The 13,668-nt window shown below is 36.3% G+C and overlaps 1 protein-coding gene across 1 annotated transcript in view; it reads right to left on the reverse strand.

The window, feature by feature from the left end:
• Window positions 1-2,273: 2,273 nt before the first annotated feature.
• Window positions 2,274-13,668, reverse strand: part of TBC1D15 (TBC1 domain family, member 15) — a 28,017-nt gene continuing 16,622 nt past the window's right edge. Inside the window, exons 12-17 of the mRNA XM_010079993.1 lie at window positions 10,905-11,005; window positions 10,095-10,194; window positions 9,641-9,738; window positions 4,763-4,879; window positions 4,115-4,201; window positions 2,274-3,450 (exon numbers count right to left, since the gene is read on the reverse strand). Of these exons, the coding sequence (XP_010078295.1) occupies window positions 3,262-3,450; window positions 4,115-4,201; window positions 4,763-4,879; window positions 9,641-9,738; window positions 10,095-10,194; window positions 10,905-11,005 (692 nt within the window). The 3' untranslated portion in view covers window positions 2,274-3,261. The remainder of the gene's footprint in view (window positions 3,451-4,114; window positions 4,202-4,762; window positions 4,880-9,640; window positions 9,739-10,094; window positions 10,195-10,904; window positions 11,006-13,668) is intronic.

Below are 13,668 nucleotides of genomic sequence, written 5' to 3' on the forward strand. Positions count from 1 at the left end.
GAAAAAAATATATTAAGATAATTTAGCCAGCCACAGACAAAATCATGCTACCAGCCACTTTTCTACAGGCCACTGACCAAACTTCTGCTTCAAGTTCCATCTATATAACAGTCAAGAATATTGACTAAAACTGAGTCTGAGGAATACATAACACACTTCCTAAACAAGGGTGAGGAATAGTTAATATATTTCCTAAACAAATTATTACTCCTGCACACAGCCCACTTAATTACCTTTTTCCAACCACATTTGTAACCTGAATCAGTTCTCAGGTGCACTTTTAAAATTTCACTAACCTCTTCAGCATTGCAATTGCAAGAAACTTCCGAGAAGCTTCAGACAACTCTCCTTTTTGTAAGCTATCCTCTTGCCTTCAAACAGAAGAAAAAGACCTCAAGAATGTACTTTTGAAACAAATAAAATTGCCCAAACAGGCAAAATAAGAAAAATCTCTCTTGAAGAAAGACATACATAAATATAATTTTTACCTTGGAACAGACAACACTGGAGTACTGCTATGACTGAAAACTATGAAGTTCTAAGTACTCACCCCCAAAAGATAATTAATCTTCAAGTCAAGCATTAAAAAACCAAAACAGGTCTGCAGGAACTAAACAAGTATTGCCTCTTTTATAGTCTGACCACTTAACCAAAATTGTATTCAGAGTTAGTACATATTTGTTATTTGTAAGCAATCTAAACCACTCACATACAAAAGAAATTTACACAGCCAGAACCTCCAACCCATGGCACTTTTTCAGCTGTCATGATCCTGATTAAGGCCCTTTACAGTGTTTGTAGTCTCATCATAGACTAAATCCATCCCTAACAATCAGGAATAGTTTGGTGGAGGACAAGGTTCCTCTTGATTGCAACTCTTTGCAAGGCTGCCCGTCAGCCAGAAGGAAACTATAGATAATGAATGCTGCAAGGGGCATTTGATCTTACTGCTGGGAGGCAGAGCAAGCCTACCTACTCCAAGCCTTCCAAAGCAGCTTCTCACTATAAATTCAGGAGCAACCTTCTCATCCTTGACATCTGAGTGCTTAATACAAAGGGAAAAGATCAGCAATTATACCCAAAAAGGAAAGGCAAACTTTATTATAGGGGCTGGTAGTATTTCTCAGCAGCCGTAGCTGTAACTCTAAGAAATGACAGAATTCCACTTAAATATGCTTTTCCTAAACATTTGAATATTCATTTTCAGTCAATTATGATTTTCCTCAAGATCTTACCATGTTGCACATAATTTTTTGTGGCTACATATCCTGAATATCTAAGAACCATGCATAGTTAACGGACAGACTTGCCCATTGCATTTCGCAGTTTTAGACACTTCCCTCCCCTCTTCCACAGTTTCATTTTAACATAATTTTTGACAAAATAATTTTGCAAGTACACTTCAAAGTGAACTAGGTGCTCCAAAAACACTGAAACTAACCAGCTTAGTCTATTTGAACCAAAGTGTTGATTACGTAAGTTCTAATGCCTTTATGTATTCTATGCCACGTTAAATGAACTGCCAAGAAGCACAATGCTCTACAGTGAACAAAAGCATGATGCTTCACCGTAATTTCCTGGACAGGAAATGAAAGGCTATAGATACGCTAAGCTGTGAATCCTTGACTTCCACCGCATAAGACTCTTGTTATTAACTGATGAGAGATACCATACTGACGATATTAAAAACAAAATCTGTACTGATTCAACTCTCCAGTGTTTGTTCACAGCTGGTGAGAGAAGTTTAATCAGGTCTCAAATTATTGTAACAACTTGATTTATCTATTAAAGCCTTTTTATATTACTTGTATTTGATTTAGAGGGCAAAAATAACATTTGTAATAGTAAACTCCACAGAAGAAAAAAAAGCTCCACCATATCCCACACATTAACCGCCTAGAGATGAAAGGCATGTTCCACTCTGTAATAAACAGGTATTCCCACTGCTTTTCACTACTCACTAAATATATAATATCAATGGACTAACTGTTGTTAGCTATACCCTCTATCTCATGTTCTTTTATCAACAACCAGACAACTAGGTTTTTTCTCTAAATATGATTTAATTAAAAACACTAAATCAGCTTTGATTTTTATTTTATATATGTACAATAGTTACCAAATAATGAATACACTTAATCAGTTATGTTAAATTTCACATAACGTCAAAGGACATCAGCATGGCATGGAATAAACTCACATTGCCTTTTACATATACAAAAAATGCATTAATGTTAACTGTGATTACTATTTTGATTTGTGGTTTGGTAGTTTTTTTAAATAACCTGCTTATTAATTCTCCAAATAATCTTGCCATAAAAAAGTGTAATTAGTTAATTGATCAGTTAATATATTAGCAAAGATAAGCATTAGTAAAGTTGGCAAGAAATCTATTGCAAAATTACCTCAAGTGTAGGACTGAATGTATTCACATCAAAGTTACCTTCAGTTAGAAAAGTTTTGAAAAAGAGCCCAAGTTGGAGCTGTGCATTAATTTAGTCAAACCGATTCGTATGAATGAACAGTCAAGTTTATTCAGATATTGAAAATAGGACTATCCTTTTTAGTATTCACAAACATTTGTGTATATAGTGTATGCATGTGTGTAAATATATATATGCATATATAAAGTGAAGATATGTTAATGTAAAAATATACTGCTCATCCACTCCCAATTACACAAAATTCTATATTTGGACATTAAACTGTGTAAGTATAAATGTCCATTTCAAATCTACATTCAACCAGCAACAAATACTTAGAAGTATTTTTGTAAACATTTGAGAAATGGGAAAACCCATTCATTTACAAAACAATCCTCCTTTAACACATCAGCATCTCTTCAGCTTGAAAATTTTGTACAGCAGCTTCAGCTGGCCTATTGTGAATCTGCTCAGATGAAAGAGCTCACACTGTCTTAAATGAATACGTGTGAAAGCTCAGCAAATGCAGAATTTTCAAATTCATTCTTAATCACCATTCATTTCCAGTTCACCAGCAAAAAGAAAATGCACTTGGCTACAAAAATATTAAGGAATGTTATTGAAAAGAAAAGGCTATTTTGGTAGAAGAAACTACAAAAATAGTTGAGTCATGTTGTAAAGCTTTAATGCAAGAGCATTACAGTACAGATTTTCTTTCCAACCTTAAAGCTTAATCAACACCAAATTTAAATATCCATCTCTCAAGTGCTTGAAAGAAACGTGCTCAGTAAAAGTCTTTCTTCAATTTAACCAGCTGTAATTATGCAGGTGTCAGGCTCTACGTCTCAGACATCTGTTCAGTGCTGTCTCTTGTTCCATTGGCAGCAATTACAGGTGTTGAGATACTCTGATATAATGATGTTGGACAACTCAACACAGCTCCACTTTCATCCTCTCCAGTATCTGAATCTGGTGTTACCAAACTGCTTTCTATCCCCAGGATCTCGCTCACTGCTTGAGGCAATTCCTAGAAAGGAGGAGGGGGAAAAAACCATAAATATATTAAAAATCACCGTAATTAAATGAAAAAAAAATTAACAAGGTTCCCCCTGGTCTGTCCCCCACCCTCAGTAAATAACCATTCATCTGAATTCAGCTGTACTGAAAGCATCTCTCTCAGCATTAGTTCCATTAAAGTTACCATTATCTGCATCTGCTTTTCAAAAAGCCAGCAAAGGAGATAGGCTCAGTAATCACTTCCTGATAAATAATATAATCTTCATTACAAAAATAAAAGCCTATATACACTTCATGTTATTGAAATTAGTTTTACTGAGTGAACCATTAGTGTCTGCCTAATAAGTCTGGTATGCTTTCAGTGCAATGCACCTTTCACCTCATTTTTCTCAAGCACACTGGACAAAAATTTTACTAGATTACCTCAGTATAAGTAGTTAAGAAATCACAACCAAAAGGCACAGTCCAGGTTTCCCCCAGTGAACAATATTACTCTATAAAATTAATCACTCTTGCTTACAGGCTCTTAGAATATTGGTGCTGTACAGATACAGTACATCCTTTATCATAACTAGGCATTTAGTTATTTCACAAGCCATACATGCACACTTACAGCCAACTACATACTTTTACTATCTAGAAATGCTCACGGAAGATATATTCAAAATCTTTACCTTGCAATTCATCATCTGCATAGAAATGGCTTCTGCTTTGCAGAGTATATATTCCACATCAATTTTCATAGACAGTTCATTGATATGCTAAAAATATATTCAAAATAAGAGTAAGTGCAATAAACAGTAAATGCACTTTATTGTAAAAGACACTAATACTGTACTGCACTGCTAATAAGTATCGCCTTATAAACTTGCCCCTTAAGCTATGAAATGCTAAACATACTCTATATTTGCTTTGATAAATAGGTACTGAGAGAGGTAGTATGCAACAGATGGGTTTCACCAGTATCCAAAATCTGCAAGAGGAATCCATGGTACTTCTAAACGTGAAAAAACTATCTAGCCCTCCTAGGCACATCTCGCTCACATCTTCAAAGAGATAACAAATAAGATTATAGCAGTAAAAGCAAAAATTAAGATAAAACATACTAAGGCGTAGTTAAGGGAGAGAAACATTTTCCATCTGTTAATTATCACTAAACACAGACATCAAAAAAACCATTTTGAAAGCATGGAGGACAGACATTCAGTTCACATTTAACCCTTCAGAAGACAGTAAGCCTCCCCCTAACATTAAATATGAACATAACTGCACTAACTCAAAAAAGTTAAATAATATTTAAATAATGCATAGGAACTCAGTACCTTTAATATTTCATTAAAGCCATAGTGCTTGTCCATTATTTGCTGTTTTTCAGATTCTAAGATAGCACAACAAAGGAGAAGATGAAAATTCTGGCAAGGCAATTCTGTCCACATGACCTGTTAAAATATGAAAACCACTTTGGAAATGCTTATACTTTTCCTCTGAAAAGCAGTTCCTGGAAAATAAGGAAGGCCTCAAGCCAAGTGGCTTAACTAACAATAAGCAATTTTTGAAAGCAGGCAAGTATTTGTACAGTTATTTGAAATCTTTCTTTTGGCCAATTAGTGAGAACCGCAAGTTTGTATCACCAAATGCTTCTCTGGTTCTCTAAAATGTCTGTGTCTACCAGGTTGTCCTCTATAATGGTATTAAGCTGCCTGAGTTTGCAGTCTTGTGAATGTGTGTGCTCTGCTTCAGCTCATGTGAAATTCTCCTACTCAAATTTACTAATTACAGAGAAGTAATTAAAACTAAAATTATTTGTGCGCCTTAGTGTGTCTGCATTAAGTGTGAATCAGTAGAAGTGTGTCATGCTCAGCAATCCCTCCAAAAGGTTAACGGTTATAAATAAGGTGCTAAAGTTGTTCCCAATCCCACTACTACAAGAGCCTAAGTACATGGTCACACAGGTGTTGGGGATGAGTGGCTGTTACTGTCTGACTGCAGACACATTGGCTTTTGGTCCCATGAAGGCCACAGATAATCATTCTTGAGTTCACTGGGACTGAAACGTGCAGCCTCAGTGTTAATACCCTATTTTAGCATGCTCATGAAAGTCAAATCTTAAGAAAAAAAAAGTATTTTAAGAGAATGTGTGTGGTGGGCAGAAAACTTTAGAACAGTTTTGACAACAAAACAAGGGAGGAAACAATTGTTTGCATAAATTACTCTGACAAACAGATAAAAGTATTTAAGTCAATGGATTTACTCTCAAAAAAGGCAGGCTCATGAAGATTAAGTCTTACTTCACTAGTAAAAATTTTCTTACTTCTTTATTGATAAAACACAGCCTTAAAGCTCAACAAGAGCTTACTTATACTTAAACTTTTATCGCTAGTATATGTAGCCTGTAAACAGAATTGCATAAATCTGAAAGATATCCAAACCAAGTTCACCCAAAATAAAGTGCAATTAATCTTGAATGTTTCAATTAATATTCAATTCATTCAGTCTAGAATTAAGCTTTGTATCTTTTTTCACATATCCAATATTCTGTTAAAGCATACTCTCACTCCCAGAAAAGGTCTGGAATGTAAATAGGCTGATAAACGCTAACAATCATACAAAACCGGCTATAGTCTTCCAAATAAAGTCTGTCTACACAATGTTTTGGGGGTGGGGTTTTTTTGGTTTTTGTTTTTTGTTTTTACTCCTACTTCATAAGAAAGAAATACTAACAGCTGCACATGGATTTGGTTCAACATCAAATTCGCACATAAAGAGAGCAGACTACTGCTTACACATTTCCAGTACACTCAAATTCTCATGGTATGTGTACTATGAATCATCTACAACAATCACTAATGAGGCATCCCAGACAACAGGTTGCCTCTTAGGCATTAAATCTGAACCTGAACATAGATGACTGAAACATGACAACGCAGGATATGGGGGAAACTGAACCAAAATACAGATCTGTATAACAGTTACCTTTTTACAGACATTAACATAATATTTCAAGTTCACATCTACAATTCAATGTTATCCTACTGGAATATCTACTTTAAGTATTTGCTTCAAGGTGTAACTTCAGTGGAAGCTGGATCCGACTTCAAGAGTGGGGAAAAAAAACAAAAATACTAACAAGGATGTTTACAGACATTCTCTCCACTCTGTAGAATATTAGCAGCTGTCAACAGTTGCTAATACAAGCTGCAAAAAATTCCACACATTTTGCTATCATTGTTTATACAAAGTCTGGAACAGGGCATGCACTTAATCTTATGTATGTAAACAGATAACAGCAGCATCACAAAGTTCTTGGAAAAAGATAAAAGAAAAACAGCATTTAAATTAAGAATATAAAAATATACCACTTAAGTGCGGTAACTCTTCCTCCTGTTTCTTTCTGATAAAGCTATGCAAAAGAGTCCTAAGGAAGGACTCATTCTAGCGCTACCTCAGCATCCATGAATATTCATAAGAAATACTAGTATACATGTAAAGTAATTCATCATTAGATCATTCTGGTTTTATACCATGTGAGCTGTACTAGCATAACACTGGAGGTAAGTGTGAGCTAGTTGTGTAGTTTTATTACAGAATTTTTCTTTGGGATTCTTCTTCTTCTACCCAGTCTTCCTTCATCATCTTGAGAATGAAGCAGCTCACTGTGCAAAGGAAAGATTAAGAGCTAGCTGGAATTACCAAGTGATATGTCTGTCCCTCCAGGGTGAAGAAGAGACTGAGCTACTCTCAATTTTGGGACATCTAAGCAGTGGCTCAGTATGCTGTCTATCTGAGTTTGAGAGACAGTTTAACCTGCATTCATATTTCTGTAAAGGGTGTTGCAGAAAGCATTGCAAATTACTGCAATCACACAATGTGTCTTAACTTATCCACACAAGGTGGAATGCCACCTCTAGCACATGCACCGCCTAGGACACTCTGCTACAACGTGTAACAATGATATAGCCATCCACATTTTCTACCACAACCTGATTATTATGGCTCTTGCTCAGTAAGTGGGAGGGCTTGGTTGCAGCCTCTACTATGGCTGATGGAGACTGGTATCTCCCATCTCTAAGGTGAATGTCTAGTAACCAGGCTAGTGAAGAATCATCTTCATTCCTATTTTTGACATAAAACACTAAGTCATGAAGCCAGCAGGAACAGGGAAAAAGTATCCAATGCTAGCTCAGTGGTTCAGGCAACTCAAGAGGACAGAAATGGAGGTCCAAAAGAACACCCTAAAATTCATATATTAGACAGAAAAAGCCCCAGAACGCTGGAACTTGGGACTGGAATCTCAGATGGTACCTCCCCTTCTTCCCATTCTACCCTCTGTAAGTGAATACATCACAGGGTAACATTACCTTCAAATGGACTTCCCTCAATTCATGTGCTATTACAAAACAGCATATGAATTTTGCTCAGACTGAAATGCCCTAAAAGCAGTGCACTTTTCTCTACTGATTACAAAGGAGAAAATGGTCTCCTGTGCCTATAGCTTGCCTCTGTAAATCCGACATATACACTCCACCAATACTAATGAAGCTGCACAGCTGTTAACGGGGGAAAAAAAATCTATTATAAGCTGGACTTCAGCCATGACAGAGGTGACACTAGCTTTCACATAAAAACATCAACATAATGCCTTCATGAGTTTGTTTTAAAAAGGAAGACAAGATATCCCCTGTCTCATGTCGTATCTCCTAGCAATGAAATTGTATACTTGTAGTAAACATAGATTATGATGTGCTAGAAGGAACCTATGAGTCTATCATATATCAATAGGTTTCCATCATCCTCCTAAGACAGAAAAAAAATATTTAGGAGTTCAGAAATACAGTGTGTTTCCTTTCTGTATGCATACGTATACACACATTAAGGCAGAGGTAATAAAAACATGCTGGCCTGGGACTATGAACTATAAATATATATACCATTGTCATCAATTTAAAAAGAAAAATAAGTCTTTAAAAAAATACTGAGAAGACAACATAAAACTCAGAGGGGAAAACAAGATGATGGGTGAATTTTTTTCCCTAAAATCATTATAATTTTTTCCCCGTGGAATAAGAGAATTCTTCTGGTTTTGTACATTTTGGTTCTCTTATTTATGAATTATTCATAAACTTTGTAGTCCTCTTCAGTTGAAATACCACCTCGATACTCTATGATAGTAAATTCCACTAACTGATGATAAAAAGCTAAAAGAGATTTACTTTAGACAGTTTTAAATACCGGTCCTCCTCTTTAAGTGACTCCTTTTTCTTTAGTTGAAAAAGTGAATAAAAGCATCAACATTATCTTTCTTATACCAGAAACAACATTATTTTTCATTATAGTACAAGTTTTATGCATCTCAGTTCTGTTCTTTTCATTACCCTTCTGTTCCCCAGCACAACTCTGTGTGATCATTATGTCCTAGAAAATACTCCTTCCATTCATCTGAATATTTATTCTCTAGTTTGCAAGTTTTCAGTAGATACTGTGCTCTTGTTAAACGCATCTTAAACAATAAACCTGTACTGTTGATACATATCTCATTTTTCTAGGAACAAAGAATTAAAGAATGTTTAATAAAAATGTTAGTTCATCTTAAGTTACTGCATCTGACCCCAAGATCATTTAAATCAAAAAATATTTCATTAACCTGGAATTACCAGAACTTCTACATTTTGATGTCTTACATTACATTATATGGCATCATGAGGCCTTATCATCAAGATTAACTGGATGTTCTGACATCATCCTCTTTATGGTTTTGGCTAACACAAAAACTACCCTGCCAGTGCTGGATTCCACTTCATCTATAAAGTACTACCAATATATCAAAGAACTAATCAGAGACACATACAAATGCTCTTTCTTCTAGCATAAGCTGTTTTCCATGGAAAGTTAACTGATACTCTCCACTTACCACTTTCACTTAAGAGCCTCACCTGAAGGACCCTGTCCAAACCTTTTTGAAAAAGGTTTCTGAAAAATAAATTTACCCACCACCAGCTCTTATAAGTATTTTTTTCATTAACTTCCCAAGTTGTTTTGGCTAAAAAGACATAACATACACCAGTATGTCCTCACCTCATTGCACTGAATCAGCTTCAAAAAAAAAAAACTATTAGAGTATTAATCACTTTGGAGAATGATCCGTTTGCTTTGTTATAATGTTTAAAAACTGCTGGAGTGTGTATGATTAAGTATCTTCTTACCTCCCAGAGTCGAAGAATATCTTGAAAGCTAAATTCCCTTTTAAATCTGATAAGAAGCCATCGGAAGCAAAAATAAAGGTAGCCTGAGTCTTGAGATTCTAGGAATAAGAGCGTTACATTTCATAAACACCAAATTTGGTTAAGACAATGGGGTAGGGGGGAATAACACACTTTACATGTATGCAATCATACAACTGATTAAGATGGTAGCCCCTTTTCAGAATCAAAGATATTTGCCAGAGGATAGCATATTTTTAAAATCAGTAACAAGAGAACCTGTTTTTCAATAGGCATGGAACAATTACTGAAATCTTTTAGGCATTATTAATTTACAAGTCCTGTATTCATATAAAATTACTATTGGAATTATGTTTAAAGACTGGTAAGGATATCAACACACATAGATAAAATGCAGTAAGTTGTTTTAGTTATTGTGTATTAATAATACACCTACCTAAATAACTGCAAAATCCACTGTCTAGTAAACGAAGCAAAGTACTCAGTTGAATTAGTTGTGTCTTCATACCTTGCATCTGTTCTTCAAAATTCTGATGCTGCGTGGAATACAGTATTAGTGTCGCCATTTTTTTACCAACTCAGTGATAATTTTGAGATTTATAGCTGTTCTAATTTTTTTTTTTAAGTTTTGTTATTGCAACAGCAGTTCTCATCCTTTAGGTATTTAACATACAGATATTTAACTGTACTTCTATCTAATGCAATGTCTGCTTTTTACTAAAAAGTTTACCTAAACCAGTGAACTGTTTCTTTGATAACACTTTTGTATGCAACAAATGATATTTTAAATCAGCCTGTGCTTTGTACCTCCAAGCAGCACTACTGCACTCAAACCAAAAAGACTTTTTTTTTAAAATTCTCATACCAGTCACATATTGTTTCACCACATGCACAATTAATAAAAAGCTTCAGTTTATGAAAACTCTAAATTGCATTTAACAAATGCCAAAAGGTAAGTATGACAGGGAACCATTATCCTGAACAAAATCCTGCTAGAGGATTCCATTAACACAAATTTGGCTGTGAAGGCTCTGAGTTACTTTGGAATTTCCAAGGAGCCAAATTTGTCTGCATTACACAGTATCAAAAAGCCACCATAACCTGTGTCAATCAGAAAAAAACACTGACTTCAAACCTAAGATGACTGCTTTAAAAGAATTTTAAAAAAAAATGTATAAAATAAAATTAACCCCAAATGTTATCCCTAGCTTATCTGTTTATGTGGACTAAAAAAGCCTTATTTTACCATTTGATCCATGTATGATACAAAGCACCAAAAGGCATCTACTTCATTCTCCATAACATACAAGACAGGTGAAAGCAAGTCGCTCATCCCCTGGACATAACCTTGATGGAGAAAAACAGGGGAAAAAAAAAGGCAAATACAAATTCAGTTAAACTCAGCAGTTAAATGGTAATTTTTCAAGTGCATTGAAAGACAGTGAAATTAATGTTTGCATTCCAACTTCGTAGAGATACTATAATTTTCCAACTCAACCACCAGTAAAGACATTTTTGTATTAATAACCACCAACATCCAGCATATCTAACAAGATTTAGCAGTGGTTTCTGCCAATCTAAAGAGAACATAAAACAAATGCGTTGTTTTTGTAGTTGTTAAAATATGTACAAACTGAGCTGACACCAGAATAGATCTTTAGTTTTTAAAGTTCCCATTTAGAGCTCAGAAGCATATATTGATATTTTTAAGGAGATTAAATATATACCTTGCACCATCATAAATACACGCTCATATTTATTCTCCTCTCCATTTGTAATTGGTTTCTTTCTTTCATACATTTAAAATCTTCCCACTTCTTTTTCCCCTCCAACTGAAGATTTTATTTTCCAATAGATTTGGAGAAGAGACGTTGAGTTTCAATCACAGGAAAACATATGGTGCACTAGCTTTTATTAAGAAAATTTTGCACTTAACATTTCTTTCTTCTGGCACTGATAATGCTCTAAGGATTCCCGTACTTAGGGAAATAGGAACTGTTCTGCTCAGATGGCATTATAAACCCACCAAAGCCTAAGACCACCTGTGTAATCAAGCAGCCAACAATAAAAAAAAACCTGAGGAAGGGGATTATTAGCAAAGTATTGCTTGTGAGAAGCATGAAACACATCTAGACCCCATTCAAGGAAGTGCCTTTAGCTTTCTGTGCCCAGAAATGGTGAATCAAGTTCATATGCCCTAAAAAGCACTCATATGCCTTATCAGAAAAGCCCATTTTTAGAGCATATCATTTTTACAAATAGCTAGAAAATTTTCATAGTATCATAGAATGGTTTGGGTTGGAAAGGACCTTAAAGATCATCAAGTGCCAACCCCCCTGCCACAGGCAGAGACACCTCCCACTAGACCAGGTTGCTCAAAGCCTCATCCAGCCTGGCCTTGAACACCTCCAGGGATGGGGCATCCACAGCTTCTCTGGGCAACCTGTTCCAGTGTCTCACCACCCTCACAGTGAAAAATTTCTTCCTAATATCTAGTCTAAATCTACCCTTTTTCAGCTTATACCCGTTACCCCTCTCACTACACTCCCTGATAAAGAGTGCCTCCCCATCTCTCCTGTAGGCCCCCTTCAGGTACTGGAAGGCTGCTATTAAGTCTCCTCAGAGCCTTCTTTTCTCCAGGCTGAACAATCCCAACTCTCTCAGCCTGTCCTCATAGGGGAGGTGCTCCAGCCCTCTGATCATCTTTGTGGCCCTCCTCTGGACTCTCTCCAACAGGTCCATGTCCTTCTTGTCCTGAGGACTCCAGACCTGGACACAGTACTCCAGGTGGGGTCTCACAGGAGCAGAGTAGAGAGGGAGAATCACCTCCTTCAACCTGCTGCTAATGCTTCTTTTTATGCAGACCAGGACACGGTTGGCTTTCCGGGCTGCAAGCGCACACTGCCAACTTATGTTCAGATTCTCATCCACCAATACCCCAAGTCCTTCTCCTCAGAGCTGCTCTCCATCCAGTCTCCACCAGCCTGTATTTCTGCTTGGGATTGCCTCGACCCACATGCAGGACCTTGCACTTGGCCTTGTTAAATTCCATGAGGTTTGCATTGGCCCACCTCTCAAGCCTGTCAAGGTCCCTCTCAACGGCATCCCTTCCCTCTAGCGTGTCAACTGCACCACACAGCTTGGTATCATTGGCATTTTAGTTGTATACAAAATATTTTCAAAATTGTATAGCTTTTTAATGCTTCTTCCAGCTTCCTTGTTTGTAATTAACAGACCAAAAGCAGAGGACAAGGATTTTTAGAGCTCATTTTCCCCTTCTTCCTGACTTTTCCAATTGCTCTACCACTGATGCTCAAGTCAGCTTATCTACTGCCCTGCTGCTGCTGACCTCCCTAAGTAAGGGAGAACATGATTTATGTGTATGTCTATCATCAGTGGTTGGTTCAACATGACATGACATTTCTTGGTTAGACTCAAGCTTGGCTGCTTCCTTTTCTTAACGAGGTAATTATAACAGAATAACCTGAAAAGAGGACTGGAGTCAATGACTGAAAATATGGAGGAGATGTGAGAAGAAAAATAGAACAAGGAACAGAAGACAGGTAAATACTTAAAAGAAAAAAATGCTTTATTCCTTACACATTTAATACTAAAGCCAATTAAAAATAAATGCAGAGAAGATTCTGTTCAAGACAGCTTTAAAGTCTCTTAAAGATTAAAGCCAGTTTCATTAATGCAGACTTGAGGAATTCACTCAGAAAAATGTTGTATTCACTGTTCTTCTGTCCCCTCCTTTATCTGGCAGTTTGTGGCCTTACTCAGACCTCTCTACAGCTGCTGTCAAAGGATTAAGGTCAGCATTGTACCAACGCTTGAGCAGGTTAGAAGCCTTGGACAGATACAATGTCAAAGGCACTACATTTACAAATCACATGCTGGGGTGGAAGCAGGAACCAGCTAGAAGTATCTTTTCCCTCCCTCCCAAGACAATTAACAGAAGCCAAGACTTAAATATCTTGTATACACTGTGATTAAAGCATGCTGTTCTA

This window comes from Pterocles gutturalis, unplaced genomic scaffold, assembly GCF_000699245.1.
Source record: "Pterocles gutturalis isolate BGI_N339 unplaced genomic scaffold, ASM69924v1 scaffold41214, whole genome shotgun sequence".
NCBI lineage: Eukaryota > Metazoa > Chordata > Aves > Pterocliformes > Pteroclidae > Pterocles > Pterocles gutturalis.